The 27,215-nt window shown below is 38.0% G+C and overlaps 2 protein-coding genes across 2 annotated transcripts; both read left to right on the top strand.

Annotated features, from left to right (window-relative positions):
• The first annotated feature begins 15,788 nt into the window (after positions 1 to 15,788).
• LOC115993056 (F-box/LRR-repeat protein At3g58900-like) lies at positions 15,789 to 27,027 on the top strand. Its single transcript, XM_031117334.1, has 4 exons — positions 15,789 to 15,879; positions 26,081 to 26,575; positions 26,690 to 26,739; positions 26,912 to 27,027. Exons 2-4 carry the CDS (start codon positions 26,095 to 26,097, stop codon positions 26,999 to 27,001), a joined length of 621 nt encoding a protein of 206 aa, XP_030973194.1. The 5' UTR covers positions 15,789 to 15,879; positions 26,081 to 26,094; the 3' UTR covers positions 27,002 to 27,027.
• Positions 16,359 to 22,830, top strand: LOC115991119 (F-box/FBD/LRR-repeat protein At5g56420-like). Its single transcript, XM_031114864.1, has 3 exons — positions 16,359 to 17,297; positions 22,101 to 22,262; positions 22,367 to 22,830. Exons 1-3 carry the CDS (start codon positions 16,359 to 16,361, stop codon positions 22,649 to 22,651), a joined length of 1,386 nt encoding a protein of 461 aa, XP_030970724.1. The 3' UTR covers positions 22,652 to 22,830.
• Positions 27,028 to 27,215: the final 188 nt, after the last annotated feature.

Here is a 27,215-nt window from a genome sequence, read left to right as displayed (position 1 = left end):
GCTAAGAAAAGAAGCCAGAGATACCAGCAAAGAATGACCAGAGCATATGCACAAGCAGTACGCCTAAGAGTGTTCAGTAAAGGGCAATTAGTGCTAAGGATGGCGGAGCATGTGAGGAGGAACCTGCCAGGGCCTTCCAAGTTCACCCCGAAATGGGAAGGACCTTACATCATCAATACAGCTCATGAAAGTGGGTATTATTACCTTGCCAAAGAAGATGGAACAGTCCTGACAGAGCCCATAAACGGGAAGTGGCTGAAGCAATATTATGCATAAGAACAAAGGGATCCCGGTACCTCAGGGTCCTTTCACCAGTTTCACTATCTGCTAAGTTCCTTTTATTTTTGTCTTTTTCAGCTTTTATCATGAATTCTAGTCTAAGCTAATTTTGTTCAGGAACATGTGATAGATTGACACTTTGTGGTCAATACTGCACCAAAAGACTTTTTCTTTGTTCCTTGAAAATGACTATGTTTTAATGAAATTCCTATTTCTTCAACATTTAAGTTTTTCATACTATAAAGAAAAAAAAAAAAACAAGTTTGGATAAATTTAAGGAAGGATACCTGAGTCAAAAAAAAAGGGGGAAGAGTGTGTAATGCCCTTTTACATATGGCCCAGGATTCACCCCACAAATAATTTCAGATACCCCACAAACAGTCCCAAGTGCATAGGTCTAGGATCACAGAATAAAAGCAAAATATCTAGGATACCTAGCCTAGCACTTGGCAAAAGGGGAACCTGTCAAAGTTCATGAACTGGGACCGTATCTCGAAAAAATATATGTACATAGAGAAGGATACCAGTGTACCCAGTTCAGTACTTACATAATAGATTACCGGGTACCTGGACCAGAATTTACAGAGAAACCTGTGAAAACCATGGTCCAGGACTCAGGAAAGGAAAGAGCGATAGGAAAGAAAAGGCAATATACCAAAGAAAAAGGTAGATTCACATACTGAAAAAAAAAAAGAGAAACAGTTTTGAAACACAAAAGAGAAAGCAAAAAGCAGAACAATGTTCAAAAAAAAAAAGAAAAAAAAAACTTATACAATCCCAAATTGTCTATGTAAATCTAAAAAAAAAGAAGGCTAAGGAATGAGGCCGGCCAACAGGGAGGCATCCGGAGAAATAACAGGCACAGCCAAAGTAGAAAGGATCCTCTGCCGCTTGACCTTCAAGTCTTGTAAAACCTTGTGAGCACGAGCCAAAGCTTCCTCAGCAGCAGCTATCTCAGTGTCTATACTCTCGAAAGATTGCCTCTGAAACAGCATATGGGCCAGCAGACGCAAGTGATCCAGCAGAAAAGACAAGTTAAACTTGGCCTCTAGAAGGTCTTGCACCACCCCTCTCCACTCCAGAAGCTTTTCTTCGGACAAGGAATCTACAGAGGAATTCCTTAGGGAAATCAGCACAGCACACAGCAACTCCATTAAAATATTGCCCAAAAAAACGCCTCCCCTGAAGCCGCTGGTGAAATCCTCGTGACTCTTAAGCAGACTCTCTAGCAGCGGCAGGCCTTCCACAGGAACGGAGAAACGCAGGAAGCTGCCATAAGAAGACCCAAAAATATGGAAGTGGCTGGCAGGAAGACTGTTGAATTCCAAGAGATCAAAGCGAGCCAGAAAAGAAGAAAGCCTTGAATCAAGATCTGAGGCAGTCATCTTCGAGGCATCCCCCATCACTGTGTCACCACTTGCAGAAACAAGGGGACTTGCAGCCTTTTGCTCTGGACGAAGGTCAGCAACTTGAGCAGGTCTCACAATTCCTTCAGGAATAACAGGCTCAGAACCTGCAAAGCCTGTATCAATATTCAAAAAAAAAAGAAAAAAAAGAAAAGAAGAGGAAGAACAGATTTAGTCTTAAAAAAAAAAGGGAGAAAAAGAAGAACAAACCGGTTCCAGCTTCTTGGGGCAGAGCCTCTTCTTCCTGATCTCCTGACTTCCCCGAAGATTCTGGGAAGGAACATAAGGCAAGTTGAAGAAAAGGTGAAGGACCAATGGCAAAGTGGCTAAAAGAAGGGATAGATGCAGGGGGCTTCGACATATATAAAAAGAAAAGGAGGAGGAAGAAAAGGAAACACGATGGGAGTAACTTGCACTCACCTTCTGAGCTTTCTGATTCTAAAGAAGAGGCAACACTGGGAGCGGATTTCTCACTGGTTTGACCTAAAAGGAAAAGGAAAAGGAGGAACTCAAAAAAAATTGGAAAAGAAAGTAGAATATAACGCCATTTCAAGGGAACAAGGTTTACCTGTTTGTTTGGATAAAGGAGTGTCTCCCAAAGCACCTTTATCTGACAAGGACTGAGGAAACACAGTCCTAATAGGACTGGGAGTACGCTCAAGATGGGGACTTTGAGATGACGGGATCCTAGAAGCTTTGGGATCCTGGGAATCCTGGGAACCTTGCATTGGTTGCCCAGTTTCTTCGGCTGGGTCATCAGTAGGGGGCTCCTCCCCCATAACAGGAAAAACAACAGAAAGAGCTGTGATAATTTCCTCCCCCAGAGCCTTGTCAGTCATAGGAGGGGATACCTCCACCTAAAGGAAGGAGAAGAGGAAAAGGCAGTGTCAAAAGAAAGAAAAAAAAAACACAACAGCAGGAATGCAGACAACACAATGACAGAACAAAAGGGAAAGAACAAAAGAAAAAGGGGAACACATACCACGTCGTCTCCAGAAGATTGGCTCTTACCCGTCTTGTGATCAGACTTGCGCTTAGACTGCAAAGGAAATCACCACTCGTCAGCAAAATAGAAACAAGTGCGACAAAAAAAAAAAGAGAGAAGAAGGAAAAAAGTCTTGCCCTTCTCTCTCTCTCTACAGATTCTCTGGAAGTCTTTTGCTTACTACGAGTACGCCCAGAGGGTCCTAAAGGAGGCTGGGATACCAAATCAGAGGATCCTAAAGAACCATGGACTGAGGCAGTCACAGGAACCTGGGGAAAAGAAGGCTCTACCTTAGTCTTCTTCCGGGTCCTTGAAACCAAATGTTCCCTGACATCCTTGCCTTCCTGAGATGCCAAGTGTGCTTGAGGTTTTCCTGTCTTCCTTCTTTTCGCCTCAAAGCCTATTTCCACACCTCCTGTACTCTCGCCAACATCAGCAGCTTTCATTTTCTTTGACTTGACATCCTTACCTTTACTTGGAGCAGTGGCAACACTTATTGTCTCTGTTGCACCCCTTTTGATGGGCACCCCAGAGGAAGCACCAATGATGAGGCTATCACCTAGCCAGGTTTCAGGAAAATCCTGTCCATAAACCACCCAACCTCCCCTGGAGGCATGCCACTCTGCAAACCCAGTCTTGCTGCTTGCAGCAGCAGAAACAATCCCAGCAGTAGGAAGGGATAAACGTCTATTGGATGTAGGAGCAGAAACAATGCTAGGATTCGGGACATCCCGAACTGTGCCAGTGCCAACATAATCAACAAAGGACTTTTGCACTCTCCTCCAATAACTCGTATAGCCACTAGAAGCAAAGACTCCTCTTTGGGAGTTAGGCACTGCAAATTGGGGGCTCCTCCGTGACCAATAAGAAAAGGCTTGCAGCCTCAAGAAAGGATCCAAGGAAGGAAGGGATGGCACCACATCCTTAAAGACTGGAGGAATGTCCTGATCAAAACCAAATTGCCGGAGCACCCGGTGTGCTGAATAATGAGTATATTTTGGGCCACTTGAAGAAGGCACAGGAAGCCAGGAGGGGCTAATGCAGGCAAGATAAGCCAGACTGCCCTCATCACCACGGCGCAAGTCAAAGGTATTACCTGTAGAAGATAAAAAAGAAGACAACACAGAATCACATGCAAAGCCAGGACCAAACTCACGAGGGGATCTCCAATATAAGCTCCCTGCTTGGTCAAACAACTCCACAAGATTGAGACCACCACCCTTCAAGCTGATCCAACGAAAAATAACGGGAAAGGCATCGGTAGAATTGCCACAAAGACCCTTCACTATGTCGGGGGATCCTTGGAACTTGTCTTTCACAAACTTCAAATTCCTGCACTTAGCCAAAGTAGCTGCAGAACGGTCCCACATGAAAATCTGAAGGATAGCACAGTGAAGAGACGAAGTGATCACATAACAAGAGTCACCCTCAGCCTCATCTCCATGAAGCTGGTCCAATTGAGAATAAACATGACCCAAAAACAGAGGGGCCAAAGGATACTGGGTACCTCGAGCCAACTTGATTGCCAATGGAAAAAATGAAGACTTAACTCCGTACCCAGAAACTCACTGAACAAAAAACTTACTAAGCCAAAAAGCCAGAAAACCGGCCCACCTCACTTCCTTATCTTTTTCACGAGAGAGGGTCATCACCCATCTCCCCATCCTAGCCGGCTTGCCACCAGAAGAGGCGGCGCGACCACCAAAATGACCAAATAATTTCTCTTCTACCATGAGATCCTCACCAGAAAGGTCAATATCAAAGGGATTCTCTTCACCAAACACCGGGAGGAGGAAGTTATTAACCACATCCTCCAAGGTGACTGTTAATTCACCAGTAGAAAAGAAAAAAGTATGAAGGGAAGGGCACCAACGACGTACCAGATGCCTGAGCCCTTTGGCATCTCTGAAGCCCTCAAGGTTTCTGGAAATAGCCACTGCCTTTAGGATACCGGCGCGCTCCAAACGACCCACAAACTCAGCATCAGACAGTTCTTTGTCTACCCATATAGGCCAGCCCTGAATCTTTCCTGGAACAAAATCAAAGAAAATAGGAACCGCCTCTCGGATTCCCTGTCTGATCTGGAGATCAAAAATCTCTCTAGGGTCAGGAACTTGGGCGGAACCAGCGAAACCCGCTTGACCAGAAAACATCCAAACGTGAGGGGATGGAGGAGCCTCACCATGAGATATATGAGGAAAAAATGCGCTGAGAGAATACCAAGGATCCCGTAAAGGGAAGGCCGGACGTTCAGTAACCTCGTGAGAATCACTCGGAGCAGAACCAGAAGAACCTTCACCCTCAGAAGGACTGGGAGTACGCTCTCTCCTCTTTCGAGAAGAAGAAGAAGCCATCGAAACAACACGCGCTCTGAGAAGAAAAAAGATTGAAAGTGCGAAAGGGAGGAAGACCAGAGTAACGGAGAAGAAGAGAAAAAAGAAAGAGAAACACAGAGTGAAAAACTCAGAGAAGCAAAGTGATAAGGTGAAACGGCTACAATAAAGGCGCAAATAGCAGTTGGGGAAAAACAGTTTATGGAAAGACGCGCCAGTTGCCAAGAAATTTAATTTGAAGTGATCAGCAGTTATTAATGAGGGATAACGGGAAACGAGAAAAGTGGGTAGAGGAGTTTTACCTCAAATACCCAACTGCCACGTCCCGTATAAAGAGGAAGCTGCGAGAGGTAATAATGATAAGGGAAGGCAACACGCAAAAAGGAGGCAACTAAAAGCAGCAGAAAAGGGCCGGGATCCCAATTAAAAAGGAAGGAAATCCAGTAGAAGTCAAAGGAAAGGGGGATACCATGAGAGTCCTAGGAAACCTAAATCACTCACGCGTGGGTTTCAGGCAACCCACGAGCTCGGGGGGCTAAATGTTGAGGTCTAAAATAGGTCATAATGAAATAAGCCCAAAAACAAAAGAACAAGTCAAGCCCAAAAGGAAAATCTTAGGCTAAGCCCAAAAGTAATAGGCACGGATGACCCATGGGAGGCAAAAGGAAGGCCCAGAGGATCCTGAAGCCCAGAAAAGGAAGAATCATCCCAAAAAGAGACCACGGCAAAATATAAAGAAACAAGGATCCTCAAATCCCTTCAAGCACAAATAAAAAAAGAAAAAAGAGAAGACTGGGACAGATCGGTAGAAAGAAGACAGGAAAAGAAAAGAACAAGAAACGCAAGCGACCTTTCATGGCACAGACAGCAAAAGGGGCCTCGGGAAACCAGGACAGGGAAGAAAGAATGGCAACGAATGACTTTCAAAAATGGCAGAACAGGATTCCGCCCAAATAGGAAAGAAAGGAATACGCCAGAAATGAGGATACCGAGAAGGGCATACCTCAGCACGTCCCAAAGAGGATGGCCAACCAGAAGCTTTCGAAGGAATCAGAACCAAGAGAAGGAAAGAATGAAAAAAAACGGCAAAGGGACTTACCGAGGCGACAGAGACAGAACATGCTCTGTTTGCAAAAGAACAAAACAGGGGAACCCGGGACACCCAGAAAAACTCCATTATAAAAGGAGGGGACGGGTCGTGAAGAAGCAAGCAAGAAAAAAGGAAAAGAAACACAAAAAAAAGAAGAAGAAGAAACTCTCTAGGAAGAACCATCAGAAAAATCCATCCAGAAAGAAAATACTAAGGGAAGAACGAAATACTTTTTCCCGATATCCTGTAAAGGCCACTATTGCACATACTCGGATTCAACAGGAATCAAACTTTGCAAGTTTTGAAGGCTGAAATAGCCATTCAAGACTGCAATTTTTGAGCTTGATTGGACCTTGTATCACGTCCTAGTGAGCTTTCTGTAATCAAACAGATAACTTGTTAATGAAATACTGCCTCATAACTCCCAGGATCCCCACTGCACCTTTTCTTTATCGTTTTGCTAATCCTGTCTTTGTTCTGAATTTACGTTGCTAACATTTTTGGGCATTCTACGATATCCTTGTTTGTCATTTTTTTTTATATTGTCAGGAGTATTCTCTGTACCTACTTGATTCTTAAACAGCTCGTTAGCTGCGGTGAGTCAAGGCCCGGTCCACCGAATCCCTCTTTTTATTTGGGCCCGGGATCCTTGGGCCTGAGTATCCTAAAAAAGGGCACTCTCACAAACGGTCTATTTTGGATCTTAAATCTCTCCTCTTTCATACCTTATTGTTTTTCATGTACACCCTTGGTGTACCTTGTTTTTCTCTTTTAGTACAATTCTGTTATTTATCAAAAAAAGAAAAGAAAAAAAGAAAAACTTATTAAGTTTAAGAGAAAATTTTAGAAGACTGTTGTATGACTATCTATGCTCTATGGTACCAAATGTTGGGCTGTTAAGAAGCAACATATTTATAAAATAATAGTAGTTGAAATAAGAGTGGAAATGCATGGAAAAATAAGATTTAAAATGAGAAAATCCGCTTAAAAATAGGTATACCCTAGTTGATGAAAAGATAAAGGAGGGTCACTTGAGATGGTTTGATTCTTTTGGGAGGAGAGAGACTAATGCACTAGTAAGAAAAGATTAGGTGATCTAAGTTGAGGGAATGAAAAAAGGTAAAGTATGATAGAAAATTACATTAGTAAAAGTAATAAAAAATGATATATTAATTAAGGAAGTAACAAAGAGTATGACTTTAGATAAACATAGTGGAAGAAAATAATACATGTAGCCGATCCTAACTAATTTGTTAAGGGTCCATTGCTGACTCCTAAATTTTAGGTCTAAGGCTTTGTTGTTGCTGTTTTAAATTTGTTTGAGTCAGCTTAAGGGATAAATGGTTCCCAATATTCAAAGTCAACAGGTAAGGATACTGGGGTGTGGAAGATGAAGGAGTGGTAGCCATTAATAAGGGCGAAGCTGGTTATCAAGAAGAATTGTGACCGATTGACTCTAATGGCTCTGATATCATGAACGTCTTAGTCTTAGACAACTATTAGAAAAAGGCTCTTAAAATATTAATCGTTCTCTGTTGATACATTTGACAATATATACAAAAGAGCAAGATAAGTATTTCCTAGTCTGGTAAAGCTGTAGAACAGAAACATTTTTTCTGACCATTTGAACTATAGTTATATAGTAACTTCATGCTCATCCTTATTCTTATCCTATGAAGCACGGGTGCGTTTCGGGACTCGGGTGCGGGTGCGGGTGCGGGACTCGGCAATTTTTGAAAAAGTAGGGTGCGGGTGCGGCGGGACTCGGCGATTAAAAAATTATTAAAAATATTTTTATTTATATTTTCTATATATTTTTACTATTAAAATATTCTTAAAAAACACATTAATATACTTGATTCATAAAACAAAGAAAGAAGAAGGCAAAAAACACATCTGAGGTCAGAATTTCGGCTGCTCCGACGAGTTTTAAGGCCAATTTCGGCCGTTTCCGGCCGTATCGGTCGCCGGCCGATACGACCCGATATGGCCGATACGGCCCGATTCGGCGCGAATGGAGCCGATTTGGCACGAATCGAGCCGCGTTGGTGCGAATCCAGCCGATTCGGCTCGAATCCGAGAAAAAAAAAAAAAAAAAGCTCAGACGCGGCCGGACTCGCGGTCAACCGAGTCGGACGCCGCGTCCCGCGTCGCGCTGCGTCGGACTTGGGTGCGCCACCCTCCCAGCCGCGTCCGTGCTTTCTAGTTCTTATCTAACTTATTCATACACTCAATGAACGATTTATCCTGACCTCATCCAATCCTTACCACTTTGAGCCAAATACCTAAATCAGTACATGATTGAAAATTACTTAAGTTCTTGATTAATTCTAATTTTTTCTTCTTGTTGCTTATCTCGTATTCATTAATCAAGCATCCATATTTGCATGCTGTTATAAATGCAGTTATCTTCTTGTATTCTTGCCACAGAAAGTCTCTTAATTATAATGCATTGCTGTTCATAGGCTTTAACATATGCAGTAGAAGTTACAGAACTCCTACCTCATATGCCTATCTTCAAAAACTTGGAGTATTTGGCATTCGATGAATCACTGGTTAATCTTGACAGTGTAGCACTGTTGAAGATATTGCAAAAATCTATGTGTCTTAAAACAATGGAGTTTTATGGGGTAACTTCACTAGCACTACATTTTTTATTATCATGTATGTGTTCTATGTTATTATTCTGATTTGCCGTGATGGATAAAACATTCACTTTGTAATGATAATTTAGGAGATCAATCTAGCCTCAGATTATGAAAGGAATGATAGAATACTGGATCTAGTGCCTCCATGTTTCTTGTCACAGCTCAATTGCATTAAAGTTTGTAATTATGAGGGAGACGAGAAGGAGCTATCTGCTGTAAAGATTTTGCTCAAGAATGCAGTGGTCTTGGACAAAATGGTCATAACTTGTTCACATCATTTTGCAGAGGACTTAGAGAATCTGAAGAAGGTTCACGAACAGTTATTGAAGCTACCCAGAGGGTCAAAACATTGTGAATTGGTTTTTGATTTGAACCTTTCTTGAGCTTTTACCTCCAGAAAAGCCATTAATTCCTATTTCATTATACTTCAAAATTCAAAAACTAAATTCCCTTTTTTCCTGTCTTGACCTTCTACGTACCCATGTAACTTGCTATAATGTAATGATCTTTTTGTTAATTGATAATATAGTTTTGAATTGTCCAATCTATAAGCTTACACTCAATATATGTGTAGTACAGTACCTACTAGTTATAAAGCTAAAACAGATAGAATAAATTCTAGCTACTAAAAGGAAGAAAATACGACTATCATATGGTCTAATTGAGAAGATGGGGTAATGAGTAGGAAGTTATGAACAATTTCCTTTCGACTTTCTAGCTTTCTTTGTATTATTGGTGATAAAATATATTTGGTTTCAATTTAGGCTACTGGTTATTAGCATAAAGATATGACAAATGAACGCCCATTTGAGAGAGCACACTATTATAGTAACAAAAAGTAGTCTCCATGCATATGTAGTGAGATCTGTATGTTATGGGAATACGTATAAATTTGTTCTTTAAAATTCTTCTTTCTATTACTGCTTTTTTGTAGTACATTATGTACATAGTTCTTGTAAGGACTCAATTTGTAGCGACCCCAAATTGGTTTATTGGGTTTGAACGTTAAAGACCCAAACAATAAATTTGAAGAGAGTGGGCTAAAAGGCTAGGTCTTAGTCACCGGACAGTGGTTAGTCATGGTATTCATAGTAATTGCACAAGGGTGAACCGTGCTTGCCCAAGAAGTTTTTCTCCTCGGCACGGCCTGGGAGGCTCTAGTTCTTGGCTCCCGTCCTCCCCCCCCCCCCTTCTAGATTGCTTCCCTCTCCTTTTTATACTAGCCTTCACCCTCCCTCCAATGTCCACGTGTAGGTTCAGTTTTCTAGGGCTGATACTTGTCCTATCAGCCCATATCCAAAGTGGTTGGGAGTGGTTGTAAAAGTGAAAAGCATTGCTCTGTCAGGTGTAGAGTACTTAATTGCAATAATGGTTGCCTTTCCCTTGTCCTTTGTCGCCACACTATTCAGGGGTCCTTTCCCAATCAATGCGGAGGTGTTCAGCTTTTTCATGCACCGCTTCTATACTATACTCGCCCTTTCTTCTAGGAGCGCTTTAGGATGCCGATGACAGAATCGTCCTCGGCTATATTTCTAGGTCATTTGGACTTTCGTTGTATGTCCTCGGCAATGTCCCTCCTCAACTCGGGCCTTGGACCCTAATGCAAAGTGGGCCAAGGTCACAAATTCTCTGGCCCCACAATAGTCCCTTAAAATCTTGCTGTTCGGCCTTTCAGACGAAGAGGAGGGTTTTGGTGAGGTCGGGCCTATGTCACGGCTTACCCCGCCTTATCCTTCATCAATGCCGGTGCCTCTTCATTTGTTTGGGACATGCTTCCGGCTAGGAGACATTCCTTTAGTTTTACTCACGCCGCGTCCCTACCATTTCGGTGCACGAGGCGTGTTTTTAATAAGTTTTCTTTACGAGGCGACGCAAATCCAACAGTTGAAGACGGCGTTGGAAGTTGAGCGGGACTTATTTCGTTTGTAACTTTTCTTGGAGATTTGTACAGATTAAATGCCACCAGGCTTGCCCCCCATATAAGAAGCATGGTGGGGGGTCATTTTCTTTATTTGTAGACCCTTTAAGCCTTTCAAATCCCTAACCCTCCAGTTGTGCCCATAGTCCTCATTACTAGTGTGACTGAGTCCTTCGGGGGTGATATGATTAAGGCCAGGATGGGGATGAATGGACCACACCCTCTCCAGAAGCATTAGGTTTCCCCGAGACTCAAGATGGCCCGGTTAGGGTAAGGGAAACAAAGACTCAAGACATTTCTTCCCCTTGGCAAGGCAGCAAAGGAGCCTCTTCTTCCTTCAGCCAAAATCCGAAGCAGGTGGAGGTCGCATCAGATTTTTGGTGCGATAGCACTGAGGTTTCTCATCGTCGGTACCATCTGTTCTCTCTCGAGTGCTGATAACATGACACTTGCTTGATGGGAGTCAGAGCTGGTACGGGGATTAGGCATCCCTGCTTCTTCCTCTCTTCCATCACTGGTACCACCTAGGTGCCTCCGCTTCTTCTTCTCTTCCATCACTGGTGCCACCCAGGTGCCTCTGCTTCTTCTTCTCTTCCATTACTGGGGCCATCCTGACATGCTTAGTTGCTGCTAGAGCAGAATTTGAAGGATTTATCGTTCCCCTGTATCTTTTTCCTTTTGCTTTTCTTTTTGCTTCTGTAGTTAGCTTCTGGTATAGGCTTGTTTAAGCCCCTTATTGTACCCTGTACTATTTCTTTGTCTAATAAAAGATGACTTTATCCCATTTTACATGTCCTTTCTTTTCTGCAATAATTATTTTGTGAGTGGATGTGCTGGTGTCCTTTTCTTTTGGACAATACTTAGAGCCGAAACCCTTGTTAACAAAGAGCTATCACTTTGAACTTATTAAAACTAACGGGCACAATAATGCCGACCTGAAGTAGGTTAACCATATGAGACTAACCGAGATAACAGCTGAACGCTCTGTATTGCATATGAGGTGATCATCCGAGGATGGGTAACCTAAAATGAACTACCCGAGAGGATCGCCAAGCACTAGGGTGCTTTGCCATGTTCCTGACAACATTTATAACCTTAACCTTTTTTGGCATCCAATCCGAGGACCGAGGTATGAATGTACCAGGTCTAACCACTCGGTTGCGTTAGTTTCCTTAGAGCTAGGGATTTGAGGACAGCGCGAGATTTCCATTCTGTCTAAGACTTTAGCCATTTTCTAGTGATTAGTTTTCCCACAGGTTTGAGTCTGAGGACCATGCAAGACCTTGGTTTTGTCCAAAACTTAGATTTCTTTTAAGTAGTTGGTTTCCCCATAGGTTTGAGTCCGAGGACCATGCAAGACCATGGTTCTGTCTAAAACTTAGATTTTTTTTTAAGTAGTTGGTTTTCCCATAGGTTTGAGTCCGAGAACCATGCAAGACTTTGGTTCTATCCAAAACTTAGATTTCCTTTAAGTAGTTGGTTTCTTCATAGGTTTAAGTCTGAGGACCATGTAAGACCTTAGTTATGTCCAAAACTTAGATTTTTTCCTTTAAGTAGTTGGTTTCCCTATAGGTTTGAGTCCGAGGACCATGCAAGACCTTGGTTCTGTCCAAAACTAAGATTTTTTCTTTAAGTAGTTGGTTTCCCCATAGGTTTGAGTCCGAGGACCATGCAAGACCTTGGTTCTGTCCAAAACTTATATTTTCTTAAAGTAGTTGGTTTCCCCATAGGTTTGAGTCTGAGGACCATGGAATATCTTGGTTCTGTCCAAAACTTAGATTTTTTTTTTTTCTTTAAGTAGTTGGTTTCCCCATAGGTTTGAGTCCGAGGACCATGCAAGACCTTGGTTCTGTCCAAAACTTACAGTTTTTCTCAAAGTAGTTGGTTTCCCCACAGGTTTGAGTCCGAGGACCATGCAAGACCTTGGTTCCGTCCAAAACTTATAGTTTTTCTTAAAGTAGTTGGTTTCCCCATACGTTTGAGTCCGAGAACCATGCAAGACTTTGGTTCTGTCAAAAACTTAGATTTTCTTTAATGACTCGAGGATTAGCCCCTCGACCAAGGTGCGGGGTGCTGACTTGATGTTGGAAGCCCCTAGAACTGCCCGCGCCACTGGCGTTTCAAAGTGTAGCCCCTAGTGGAATTTTATATTAGGGCAACAACAGCGTGCTGTTGGAAATAATGGAGGGGCTTTCGCAGACCCTTGTTTGACAGGAGCTTGATCCTACCACTGCCTGTGCCAACGCACAAGCCTCCATACAGACGACGCTAATTGTAAGGACTCAATTTGTAGTGACCCCAAATTGGTTTATTGGGTTCGAACGTTAAAGGGCCAAACAATAAATTTGAAGAGAGTGGGTTAGAAGGCTAGGCCTTGGTCACCGGACAGTGGTTAGTCATGGTGTTCATAGTAATTGCATAAGGGTGAACCGTGCTTGCCCAAGAAGGTTTTCTCCTCGGCATGGCCCGGGAGGCTTTAGTTCTTGGCTCTCGTCCTCCCCCCCCCCCTTCTGGATTGCTTCCCTCTCCTTTTTATACTAGCCTTCACCCTCCCTCCAACGTCCACGTGTAGGTTCAGCTTTCTAGGACTGATACTTGTTCTATCAGCTCATACCCAAAGTAGTTGGGAGTGGTTGTAAAAGCTGAAAAACATTGCACTATCAGGTGTAGAGTACTTAATTGTAGTAATGGTAGCCTTTCCCTTATCCTTTGTCGCCACACTATTCAGGGGTCCTTTCCCCATTAATGCGGAGATGTTCAGCTTTTCCATGCACCGTTTCTATATCGTACTCGCCCTTTCTTCTAAGAGCGCTTTGGGATGCCGAGGACAGAATCGTCCTCGGCTATATCTCTAGGTCATTTAGACTTTTGTTATATGTCCTCGGCAATGTCCCTCCTTGGCTCGGGTCTTGGGCCATAATGCAAAGTGGGCCGGGGTCATAAATTCTCTGGCCCCACAGTTCTGTTTAACAAGAAATTGATTACTAATTTTGCATTTTTTTCTTTTTGTACATCTTGCATTAATGCGTGAATATTTGCATTGCCATGTGAGACATATGTTTCAAGTCTTTATATCTTTGCCTTTAAAACAAAAAAAAAAGAACTTTTTGTTGCTTTGCAGCAAAATTTCTTGTTGAATATTGACATTAGAGTTTTAGGCTTGCTGAGAATGCAGTGACCATTTAGGCAATATTGTCTTTGTTTGTGCAGCTAGAGACCTTCCTGTTTAGGCAATTTGGCAATGGCTCTGACAGTCATTAAAGCCAAAGACCCATGGTATTTTATATGTGGTGGGTATATATACATGAAGAACCTACATATTGTGAGAGACAAGCATATAAGCAGGGGCGTAGCCAGGATTTTCCACTTGGAGGGGCCGAATTATATATTTATATATATGCTAGTCATAACTCATAATTATTACAATAATTATATTCTATATAAAATAGTCAAATTTAACAATTTGTAATATTTTAAAACTCAAATAAGATAAAAAAAAAATTGTTCAATTTGCTATAAACATATAAAAGAATTTTTTTTATTATTATTATTTTTTTTATAAAAGCCTTAGCATCTCCTATATTAGAATTGTGCTTGATGATGACCATTCATGAAATAAATTCCATTCATTATCATTTCATAGTGAAATTCTTAACAAAATTTCCCTTTTTCAAATTGGGAGGGGGTTAAGACTTGAGAATGTTTCTTATCTCTAGCGCAACCTAAATTCTATTGTAGAAACATATCAATGTTGGAACAACTTATAAGGCACCTAGATTCAAAAGGAAACAAAAAATCAAATAAAATATCTAAAAATGAGATGATGACAATGAGAGAAAAAACATATGAGGAAAAAAAAATTGGAAATATGAGAAAATGATCAAATTTTGTGAAAAAATGATGATGATGGGACCAAAATAAATGAATTTGCAAGCTAAGAATGAAAAGAAAAACACGCCAATTTGAGCAACGCGCATTGCATTTAAAAATTGAAAACAATAGGAACAATGTCCTTTTTCTATTCTTAGAAAAAATAAAAAGAAAGACACCTAGAGATTAGGGATTTATCAGATTTTGGTAAAAGTGTGTATATTGTTTGAGTAAAGTCCACTTGAGAAACTAACTAAATATTGGAATTGTAAATAGCTAAATGCAATCATTGTTATATTTTAAAGGGAAATAACATAAAAACTAACAATGAACAAATCTTTATGACATTTTTTTTAAAGGAAAGTCATTATCCAAAATCAGAGTAAAGAGAAAATTAAGCAAAACAACAGTTAAAAAAAAAAAAAAAGCATAAACTGTGAAGATGATGAATATTCATAGTTAATTGGAACTCTAAAACCAGAGACTATCTTCTATTCAATAGTTTGGAAACTCTAGGTCCTTGGCATATTGTGCAAGTAGGTGGGCCACTTGGTTACTTTCTCTTTTATTATGATTTAAATTGAGTTAAGAGTAGTCTAGACTCATTTATTAGGTGGCCTATCCAACTATGCTAGACCAATTTTCTTCCATTGATAGCAAAAAGGTTCTGTGAAATTTTTTGGAGGGGCCAATCATTATAATTTGTAGGGGCCCAATTTATTTTTATACAGCACTATAAGAGAATTTCAAAAGTTTTTTTTTTTGGGGGGGGGGGGGCAAGACACTATGTACCTCTGCCCCTATATATAAGTTATATATAAATATAAGTGAATGAGATAATTAATTTCCCCCAATAACCCTAATTTTTTTTCCCCTCCCCTTAAGTTATTATTGATGATAATTGAAGAAACTAGATCATGTTGCATTCTTTTTGGCTTGGACTGTTTCTAATTTTGCCTTAATAGAATGCATATATATGATAACCCAACAATAATAACATCCTTTAAATCACCAAAAAAAAAAAAATATCATTCAGCCAAAAAAAATAAAAAGACAAGAACTGAATCATCCTTGAGTTGAGTGAATAAAATCCAAGCGGGCTTCCTATCAAAAAAAAAAAAAAAAATCCAAGTGGGCCTGAATTGTCAGGCAACTATGACAAGCCCAGGTCCATCACATCTTCTCTCCCAAACGCTGTCGTTTTAAAAACCCATTTCACCGTAAATTTGGAGGGAATTCTTTACCTTGTTTCCCACCAAACCAAAAACCCTCTCTGCTTTCTTTTCTCACATCAAACACCGAAACGCCACTCCACCGACGTCGTTTTGGTTCCTGCCAGTGGCACAAACGGTAATTACCTACCCATTTCTTTACCTTTTTTATATACTAGTATTATAGTTCTTGTTCAGTGATTATCTTGTGTTCTTAGTGCATTGAAGTTTTCAATTGATCCAAATTTGGCCTAAAGATTTAAAAAAAAAAAAAAATACATGGCTAGAAATGTAAACAAGACCCAGTAAGGAAAAGAAAATGTAAATTATTTAATGGTGGTGATTTTGTATAATGATAGGTCAGTCTAGTCAAGATTCCAGAAAGCTATACTTGTTGGAATAGCTCATGTTTATAGCTATAAAAACAAAATCCAAAATTTTGGGGTTGGTTATGGATTCTCGACAGATTAGTTAGGGTCTGCCATATGTTTATGAAGTAGCTTATAAAAAACTTATGTTTTTGGCTATTTTGCATCTCACTATGTTCTTAATATAGCAGCTGTTTCTGGGTCTACTATCTGATAAAGCATTTTGTATATTAAAGGAATTGTTCAGACTATGGATGGAAGTGGTCTTACTCAACAACCCAAAAAACCGGAGCTAAATGAAGAACTAGACGTTGTTGACAGGAACATCAAATGCTTACATAATTTACCGGAGGAGATTCTTCGATACATCCTATCCCTACTTCCAACAAAAGATGCTATTAGAACTAGCGTACTTTGCAAGAGGTGGGAATACCTCTGGACCTCCATTCCCAATCTTCATTTTGATGGGTTGGAGCTGGCTAAGAGAAAGCATTTCATGAATTTTGTGGAAAGAGTGCTTCTTCTTCGCGACTCTTCTGATATAAAAACATTCACTCTCTATTGTGATGTGTTACATGATGCATCTCATGCAAGTGCGTGGATCTCTGCTGCAGTAAGGCGTAATGTTCAACAGCTGGATATTAGGCTTTGCAATTTCAGAGAACCATTTTCATTGCCTCATAGCTTGTTTACTTGTATGACACTGACAGAGTTAGAACTTGAAATGCCTTGTATCCTCAAACTTCCTCCTACAATTTGCTTCACAAATCTCAAGACCTTAAAGTTTAGATATGTTACATTTTCCAGTGAGTACTTAACCCAGAAGCTTTTTTCTGGACTGCCAGTCCTTGAGGATTTGGACTTAAGGGATTGCAACTGGGTGAATATTAAGGTTGTGAGTATTTCTGCTCCAAAACTTCTTGATATTAGCATAACCGAAGATACAGAAAATCAGAATGATGAAAAGGGTTGTCAGGTCTTGATTTCTGGAGTTAGTCTCAATGTATTTTATTATTATGGTGAATTCTACAATGAATACCGTGTATACAACTCATCCTCACTTGTAGATGCATCAATTTTTGTTGCTTGGTCTCCTCATAGACAAAGGCAAGTTGCCCACCGCATGTATGTTCTTCTTACAGGGTTCTATAGCGTAAAAAAACTATTACTTACAGACCAGGCTCTTGAGGTATGCTTTCTTCTCTCTTTATAAGGTTGTCTTGTTTTTGTTTTTATTTTTATTTTTTATTTTTAACTGTATGAATTGCTTGCACAAATATGTATCATTTATATCAAATTGGAAAAAGGTAACCGACTAAAGGTTCAAGCTAATGTCAGAATAGCATTTTGGGCTTTCATGTTTGTTGAGTTCTGAGTCTTGTGACGCATGTTTTACCACGCATAATGAGTCTTGAATCCTGACCAATTAATTATATGCAGTAACTTACCTAAGCTTGAAACACTTTTTTTAACACTTAACAAAAATATTTCTTCATATAATATTCAAAACTGTTTTAACTTTTGCTTACAAGCCACTGCCTTTGTGGGTATATCTAAGCCAAACTCCCATTTAAAATTTCAATATTCCTGTCAAAACTTTGGAATATTATTGAACATAAAGAGAAATTAAGAAAGGAAGAACAAAAGAGATTAACATGGTTGAGTCATTATGACCTACATGTACAACATCAAAAGTCAAAGGACTATCTTTCATTCACTTGATTTATAAGACATTACATGGCAATCCATATTTATAATGGAATTTGAAACTAGGTCAACTATTAATTTATTACATCTATTGGGTTGAGTCCCCCAGCTATTGAATTATTTATAAAAAAATAAAACTTTTTTTTTTGGGAGTACAAGAAAATTAGTCAATAAAGGAAAATTTTGGTATGAACTAATTTGAAGTATTAATATAAAGAAAATATGAGAAAGAAATAACATAAGAGATTAACATTTTTTGGTCACTAAGACCTACGTCCACAACACCAAAAGCCTGATGGTGACTTCTTTTATTCACTGTGTTGATTATAAGCCTTTAGGGAACCCATATTTATAATGAGATTTACATAATTTGAAAATAAGTCAATTATCAATTTCCTGTATATTTTGAAGTTGAATTTCATATCAATATAATTGATTTCTCCAATTCATTGATTTACTCCTAGGCATGTGACAGTTGATTCCTTAATTTTATCTTCAATGTGTGAAAGGTGTCAATACTTTCAAATAATTTCTTTCTAAATTAAAATGATCCCATATTCCCTTTAATTCCAAATAAGTTTTTCATTTTGTGGAGAAGTATTAGAATGGGTTGGGAGGTTTTTAGCAAAAATGTTCAGTTTGAGGTAGGGGTGGGGGATAGAGTGAAGTTTTGGACAGATTAGTGGTGTGGGGATTCACCACTCCAATTGACCTTTCTGGTTGTGTTTGGGATTACTTCCAATAAAGAAGCCTTTGTGGCCTCTTCTCTTGAAAGATTGGGGATAGAGGAACGGAGAAGCTGGGATGTTCGTTTCTTTCAGAGGCCAAATGATTGGAGATGGGTGTTGTGGATGAATTTTTTTGTACTTTGGGTTCTAATTTACCTCCAACTGAGAATGGAGACCGTATGAGATGGAAGTTGATGAAGAATGGAGATTTTGATATCTGCTCGTTTTACAATAAGTTACGAGGTCCCTTAACCATTATTTTTCCTTGGAAAGGTATTTGGAGGGTTAAGGCTCCTCGGCGTGTTTCTTTCTTTGTTTGGACCGCAGTTTGGGATAAGATTCTTACAGGCAATAATCTGCAGGGTAGAGACTTTGATTTTGTTGACTGGTGCATTATGTGTCAGTGTAATGGGGAGACAGTGGATCATCTACTACTTCATTGTGGAAAGGCTTATTGGTTGTGGAGTTTGGTTTTTAGATCTTTTGGGATTTCATGGGTCTTGCCAAGATCAGTTGCAGATACTTTTTTTGGTTGGTGGAATTGGTTTGGAAAGCACTTGTCTAGCATTTGGAATTTAGTTCCATTGTGCATAATGTAGTGTATTTGGAGGGAGCGAAATTGGCGGGCATTTGAGGACAAGGAAAGCTCTGACGACCAGCTGCTTGCTTCTTTTATTGGCTCCCTTTTTTACTGGTTTAGGGTTTGGAGGCTCACCTCTAGTAATTTTCTCCCTATATTCCTTAGTTCTCTCCTTTGTAATTAGTATTTTCTTTGTACTTTTATTATTCTCTTTCTGTAATCTTTGATCTGCCTTATGCCTTTTAGCATGAGGTAGCCTTTTGAATATACATCTTTATTACTTATAAAAAAAAAAAAAAAAAAAAATTTAATAATTTGATTTTTGGTCTAGCAAATTAGATGAATGATTATAATTTTTAGTTTTTATTTGCCTTTCTAATGTGGCGTTATCTCTTTGCACTAGTGATGGATGTGTAGAGATTTGCCGTGGTGAAAGTCTTAGCAAAATAAATTTAACATTAAAAAAGAAAATATCTTATCAAATACTTTGTGATAAATCTCACCACACTCAAATAGAATACATAAAGGAGCTATCAATAAAAAGAAGTTTTATTGATGCTTATAACATTGCACAGACTTTGCTACATGCACTAGTACTCCTAATTTTTTACTCACTGCTTTTCTCCTTACACTTATTTACTATCTCACTACTTATTCTTGGATAGCTATATCACTTCTTGAATACTACTCACTTCTTGGATGAATTGATACAATCCGTAGCTAGCCTTATATAGAGAACAACTACCACACTAAGGAGACAAGCAAGGAAACAACATCCTGAATTCACTTGCCTAACTAGTTAAAAAAGTAGAAAAAATGGTAAAAGAAAAGTCAAGAAAGGAGCACTTCTTTGTCTTGAACTGTTCACCTATTGTCACACATGCAAAACACTGGAAAATTTTAGGCCTAATACTCTAGAGTTGATGATGACACTACATGATGAACTCACTAAATCAATCCAAGAGGAAGTCCCTTGGTCTATGCTTTTTGTAGATGATATAATTTTAATGAATGAAATTAGAAATAGAGTTAATGCCAAGTTAGAAATTTGGCGAGACGCTTTAGAATCTAAAGACTTTCAATCAAGGACTAAAACATAGTACATGGAATGTAAGTTTAATAAAAATAGAAACTGAACTTGATGGTCAAGAAACACTAAAGAGCGACAACTTTCAATATCTTGGACTAATAATTAATAAAGATGGAGAAATTGAAGATGATGTGAATCATAGGATAAAAACAAAGTGGATGAAGTGGAGAAGCACAATAGGAGTATTGTGTGATCATAGAATACCTATTTGGGAATAAGTATTTTAAAGTGAGTGTGTTCTATGTCTCTCTTTCCTCTATTCCTATAACTTCTTTCCCTTGGAAATTTGTGTGGCGTTCAAAGATCCCTCCTAGGGTTGTTTTCTTCTCTTGGACTGCCGCTTTAGGTAAGATTTTGACTCTTGAGAACTTATGGTATAAGGGTGTTGCAATTATTGATTGGAGTTATATGTGTAAAAAGAGTAAGGAATCAGTGAATCATCTTCTTCTTCACTGTCCTATTGCCTATGAATTATGGTCTATGGTGTGGACCCTTTTTGGTCTCCTTTGGGTTATGCCGCATAGTGTTTTTGACTTATTTTCGAGCTGGCAAGGTTCCTTTGGTGGGCATCAGAGCATTGATTCATGAAGGGCTATTCCTCATTGTGTCCTGTGGTGTATTTGGCGAAAACAGAACTCAAGATGTTTTTAAGGCAAGGGACAGTCTATTTTGGGGTGGAGTTCGTCTTTTAATCTTTTTCCTTGTTCTAATTTTTTAGAAATGCTTGATCTTTGTAGTTTAAGTGTTTGATGTACTGTTTTTCATGTCCACCCCTAGTGTACCTGGTTTTTCTCTTTTAATACAATTCCGTTATTTATCAAAAAAGAAAAAGAAAAAAGAATACCTATTAAGTTAAAGAGAAAATTTTAGAAGTCTGTTGATCATCTATGCTCTATGGTACCAAATGTTGGGCTGTTAAGAAGCAACATATTTATAAAATAAGAGTAGCTGAAATAAGAGTGGAAATGCACAGAAAAATAAGATTTAAGATGAGAAAATCCGCTTAAAGATAGGTATACCCTAGTTGATGAAAGATAGGAGGGTCACTTGAGATGGTTTGATTATTTTGAGGGAACGAAAAAAGGTAAAGTATGACCAAAAATTACATTAGTAGAAGTAATAAAAAATGATATGTCAATTAAGGAAGTAACAAAGAGTACGATTTTAGATAAATAGAATGGAAGAAAAGAATACATATGGCCAATCCTAACTAATTTGTTAAGGATCCATAACTGACTCCTAAATTTTAGGTCTAAGGCTTTGTTGTTACTGTTTTAAATTTGTTTGAATCAGCTTAAGGGATAAATATTTCCTAATATTCAAAGTCGACATGTAAGGATACTGTGGTGTGGAAGATGAAGGAGTAGTAGCTGTTAATAAGGTTGAAGCTCGTTATCAAGAAGAATTGTGACCAATTGACTCTAATGGCTCTGATATCATGAATTTCTTAGTCCTAGACAACTATTGGAAAAAGGCTGTTAAAATATTAACCATTCTCTGTTGATACATTTGACAATATATACAAAAGAGTAGGATAAGTATTTCCTAGTCTGGTAAAGCCGTAGAACAGAAACAGTTTTTCTGACAATTTGAACTATAGTTATATAGTAACTTCATGCTCATCCTTATTCTTATCTAACTTATTCATACGCTCAATGAACGACTTATCCTGACCTCATCCAATCCTTACCACTTTGAGCCAAATACCTACATCAGCACATGATTGGAAATTACTTAAGTTCTTGTTTAATTCTAATTTTTTCTTCTTGTTGCTTATCTCATATTCATTAATCAAGCATCCATATTTGCATGCTGTTATAAATGCAGTTATCTTCTTGTATTCTTGCCACAGAAAGTCTTTTAATTATAATGCATTACTGTTCATAGGCTTTAACATATGCAGAAGTTGTAGAACTCCTACCTCATATGCCTATCTTCAAAAACTTGGAGCATTTGGCATTCGATGAATCGCTGGTTAATCTTGACAGTGTAGCACTGTTGAAGATATTGCAAAAATCTCCGCATCTTAAGAAAATGGAATTTTATGGGGTAATTTCACTAGCACTACATTGTTTATTATCATGTATGTGTTCTATATTATTATTCTGATTTACCGTGATGGTTAAAACATTCACTTTGTAATGATAATTTAGGTGATCAATCTATCCTCAGATGATGAAAGGAATGATAGAATACTGGATCCAGTGCCTCCATGTTTCTTGTCACAGCTCAATTGCATTGAAGTTTATAAATATACGGGAAACGAGGAGGAGCTATCTGCTGTAAAGATTTTACTCAAGAATGCAGTGGTATTGGACAAATTGGTCATAACTTGTTCACATCATTTTGCAAACGACTTAGAGAATCTGAAGAAGGTTCACGAACAGTTATTGAAGCTACCCAGAGGGTCAAAACATTGTGAATTGGTTTTTGATTAGAACCTTTCTTGAGCTTTTACCTCCAGAAAAGCCATTAATTCCTATTTTGTTAGACTTCAAAAACTAAATTCCCTTTTTTCCTGTCTTGACCTTCTACGTACCTATATAACTTGATATTATGTAATGATCTTTTTTGTTAATGGATAATATAGTTTTGAATTGTCCAAGCTATAAGCTTACACTCAATATATGTGTAGTACAGTACCTACTAGTTATGAAGCTAAAACAAATGGAATAAATTCTAGCTACTAAAAGGAAGAAAATGACTATCATATGGTCTAATTGAGAAGATGGGGTCATGAGTGGGAAGTTATGAATAATTTCCTTTCGACTTTCTAGCTTTCTTTGTATTATTGGTGATAAAATATATTTGGTTCAATTTAGGCTACTGGTTATTAGCATGAAGATATGACAAATGAACGCCCATTTGAGAGAGCACACTATTATAGTAACAATAAGTAGTCTCCATGCATATGTAGTGAGATCTATATGTTATGGGAATACTTATAAATTAGTTCTTTAAAATTCTTCTTTCTATTACATCTTTTTTTTAGTACATTATGTACATAGTTCTATTTAACAAGAAATTGATTACTAATTTTGCATTTTTTTCTTTTTGTACATCTTGCATTAATGCGTGAATATTTGCATTGCCATGTGAGACATATGTTTCAAGTCTTTATGTCTTTGCCTTTAAAACAAAAAAAAAAAAAGAACTTTATGTTGCTTTGCAGCAAAATTTCTTGTTGAATATTGACACTAGAGTTTTAGGCTTGCTGAGAATGCAGTGACCATTTAGGCAATATTGTCTTTGTCTGTGCAGCTAGGGACCTTCCTGTTTAGGCAATTTGGCAATGGCTCTGACAGTCATTAAAGCCAAAGACATGATATTTTATATGTGGTGGGAATATATACATGAAGAACCTACATATTGTGAGAGACAAGCATATAAGCAGGGGGCGTAGCCAGGATTTTCCACTTGGAGGGGCCGAATTATATATTTATATATATGCTAGTCATAACTCATAATTATTACAATAATTATATTCTATATAAAATAGTCAAATTTAACAATTTGTAATATTTTAAAACTCAAATAAGATAAAAAAAAATTGTTCAATTTGCTATAAACATATAAAAGAATTTTATTATTATTATTTTTTTATAAAAGCCTTAGCATCTCCTATATTAGAATTGTGCTTGATGATGACCATTCATGAAATAAATTCCATTCATTATCATTTCATAGTGAAATTTTTAACAAAATTCCCCTTTTTCAAATTGGGAGGGGGTTAAGACTTGAGAATGTTTCTTATCTCTAGCGCAACCTAAATTCTGTTGTAGAAACATATCAATGTTGGTACAACTTATAAGGCACCTGGATTCAAAAGGAAACAAAAATTCAAATAAAATATATAAAAATGAGATGATGATAATGAGAGAAAAAATATATGAGGAAAAAAAATTGGAAATATGAGAAAATGATCAAATTTTGTGAAAAAATGATGATGATGGGACTAGAATAAATGAATTTGCAGGCTAAGAATGAAAAGAAAAACACGCCAATTTGAGCAACGCGCATTGCATTTAAAAATTGAAAACAATAGGAACAACGTCCTTTTTCTATTCTTAGAAAAAATAAAAAGAAAGACACCTAGAGATTAGGGATTTATAAGATTTTGGTAAAAGTGTGTATATTGTTTGAGTAGAGTCCACTTGAGAAACTAACTAAATATTGGAATTGTAAATGGCTAAATGCAATCATTGTTATATTTTAAAGGGAAATAACATAAAAACTAACAATGAACAGATCTTTTATGACATTTTTTTTTTAAAGGAAAGTCATTATCCAAAATCAGAGTAAAGAGAAAACTAAGCAAAACAACAGTTAAAAAAAAAAAAAAAAAAAGCATAAACTGTGAAGATGATGAATATTCATAGCTAATTGGAACTTTAAAACCAGAGACTATCTTCTATTCAATAGTTTGGAAACTCTAGGTTCTTGGCATATTGTGCAAGTAGGTGGGCCACTTGGTTACTTTCTCTTTTATTATGATTTAAATTGAGTTAAGAGTAGTCTAGACTCATGTATTAGGTGGCCTATCTAACTATGCTAGACCAATTTTCTTCCATTGATAGCAAGAAGGTTATGTGAAATTTTTTGGAGGGGCCAATCATTATAATTTGTAGGGGCCCAATTTATTTTTATACAGCAGTATAAGAGAATTTCAAAAGTTTTTTTTTTTTGGGCCGGGGGGGGGGGGGGGGGGGGGGGGGGGGGCGCATGGCCCCCCAAGACTATATGTACCTCCGCCCCTATATATAAGTTATATATAAATATAAGTGAACGAGATAATTAATTTCCCCCAATATCCCTAAATTTTTTTTTTCCCTCCCCTTAAGTTATTATTGATGAATAATTGAAGAAACTAGATCATGTTGCATTCATTTTTTGCTTGGACTGTTTCTAATTTTGCCTTAATAGAATGCATATATATGATAGCTCAACAATAATAACATCCTTTAAATCACCTCATATTTGTGGTTTGAACTCATCTCTCACTTCTCTCACTATTTACTTATTAAAAAAAAAAAACATATATCATTCAGCCAAAAAAAATAAAAAGACAAGAACTGAATCATCCTTGAGTTGAGTGAATAAAATCCAAGCGGGCTTCCTATAAAAAAAAAAAAAATCCAAGTAGGCCTGAATTGTCAGACGACTATGACAAGCCCAGGTCCATCACATCTTCTCTCCCAAACGCTGTCGTTTTAAAAATCCATTTCACCGTCAATTTGGAGGGAATTCTTTACCTTGTTTCCCACCAAACCAAAAACCCTCTCTGCTTTCTTTTCTCACATCAAACACCGAAACGCCACTCCACCGACGTCGTTTTGGTTCCTGCCAGTGGCACAACCGGTAATTATCTACCCATTTCTTTACCTTCTTTATATACTAGTGTTATAGTTCTTGTTCAGTGATAATCTTGTGTTCTTAGTGCATTGAAGTTTTCAATTGATCCAAATTTGGCCTAAAGATTTAAAAAAAAAAAAAAAAAAATACATGGTTTTGGAATTTCTGTTCTTTTCTTGATTTTGGTAATAATCTTAGAAATGTAAACAAGACCCAGTAAGGAAAAGAAAATGTAAATTATTTAATGGTGGTGATTTTGTATAATGATAGGTCAGTCTAGTCAAGATTCCAAAAAGCTATACTTGTTGGAATAGCTCATGTTTATAGCTATAAAAACAAAATCCAAAATTTTGGGGTTGGCTATGGATTCTCGACAGATTAGTTAGGGTTTGCCATATGTTTATGAAGTAGCTTATAAAAAACTTATGTTTTTAGCTATTTTGCATCTCACTATGTTCTTAATATAGCAGCTGTTTCTGGGTCTTGTATCTGATAAAGCATTTTGTATATTAAAGGAATTGTTCAAACTATGGATGGAAGCGGTCTTACTCAACAACCCAAAAAGCAGAAGCTAAATGAAGAACTAGACGTTGTTGACAAGACAATCAAATGCTTACATAATTTACCGGAGGAGATTCTTCGATACATCCTATCCCTACTTCCAACAAAAGATGCTATTAGGACTAGCGTACTTTGCAAGAGGTGGGAATACCTCTGGACCTCCATTCCCAATCTTGATTTTAAAGGGTCGGAGCCGGCTAAGAGAAAGCATTTCATGAATTTTGTGGAAAGAGTGCTTCTTCTTCGCGACTCTTCTGATATAAAAACATTCACTCTCTATTGTGATGTGCTACGTGATGCATCTCATGTAAGTGCGTGGATCTCTGCTGCAGTAAGGCGTAATGTTCAACAGCTGGATATTAGCCTTTACAATTTCAGAGAGCCATTTTCATTGCCTCATAGCTTGTTTACTTGTATGTCACTGACAGAGTTAGAACTTGAAATGCCTTGTATCCTCAAACTTCCTCCTACAATTTGCTTCACAAATCTCAAGACCTTAAATTTTAGGTTTGTTACATTTTCCAGTGAGTACTTAACCCAGAAGCTTTTTTCTGGACTGCCAGTCCTTGAGGAGTTGGACTTAGAGTATTGCAACTGGGTGAATATTAAGGTTGTGAGTATTTCTGCTCCAAAACTTCTTTATATTGGCATAACCGAAGATACAGAAAATCAGAATGATGAAAAGGGTTGTCAGGTCATGATTTCTGGAGTTAGTCTCAATGTATTTTATTATTTGGGTGAATTCTACAATGAATACCGTGTATACAACTCATCCTCACTTGTAGATGCATCAATTTTTGTTGATTGGTCCCTTCAGAGACAAAGGCAAGTTGCCCACCGCATGTATGTTCTTCTTACAGGGTTCTATAGAGTAAAAGAACTAATACTTACAGACTGTGCTCTTGAGTTATGCTTTCTTCTCTCTTTATAAGGTTGTCTTGTTTTTGTTTTTTATTTTTAACTGTATGAATTGCTTGCACAAATATGTATCATTTATATCAAATTGGAAAAAGGTAACCGACTAAAGGTTGAAGCTAATGTCAGAATAGCATTTTGGGCTTTCATGTTTGTTGAGTTCTGAGTCTTGTG

This window comes from Quercus lobata, chromosome 5 (assembly GCF_001633185.2).
Source record: "Quercus lobata isolate SW786 chromosome 5, ValleyOak3.0 Primary Assembly, whole genome shotgun sequence".
Classification (NCBI taxonomy): Eukaryota; Viridiplantae; Streptophyta; class Magnoliopsida; order Fagales; family Fagaceae; genus Quercus; species Quercus lobata.
Note: the sequence above shows the minus strand (reverse complement) of the source record. Positions and strands in the feature narration are given on the sequence as shown.

Coding starts and splice junctions, on each gene's coding strand:
- LOC115993056 (XM_031117334.1), top strand. CDS start 26,095: ATGGATGGAAGCGGTCTTACTCAACAACCCAAAAAGCAGAAGCTAAAT. Junction 26,576..26,689: donor GTTAGAACTTGAAATGCCTT/GTATCCTCAAAC, acceptor CTGGACTGCCAG/TCCTTGAGGAGTTGGACTTA. Junction 26,740..26,911: donor ACTGGGTGAATATTAAGGTT/GTGAGTATTTCT, acceptor CCTCACTTGTAG/ATGCATCAATTTTTGTTGAT.
- LOC115991119 (XM_031114864.1), top strand. CDS start 16,359: ATGGATGGAAGTGGTCTTACTCAACAACCCAAAAAACCGGAGCTAAAT. Junction 17,298..22,100: donor TTACAGACCAGGCTCTTGAG/GTATGCTTTCTT, acceptor TACTGTTCATAG/GCTTTAACATATGCAGAAGT. Junction 22,263..22,366: donor AGAAAATGGAATTTTATGGG/GTAATTTCACTA, acceptor ATGATAATTTAG/GTGATCAATCTATCCTCAGA.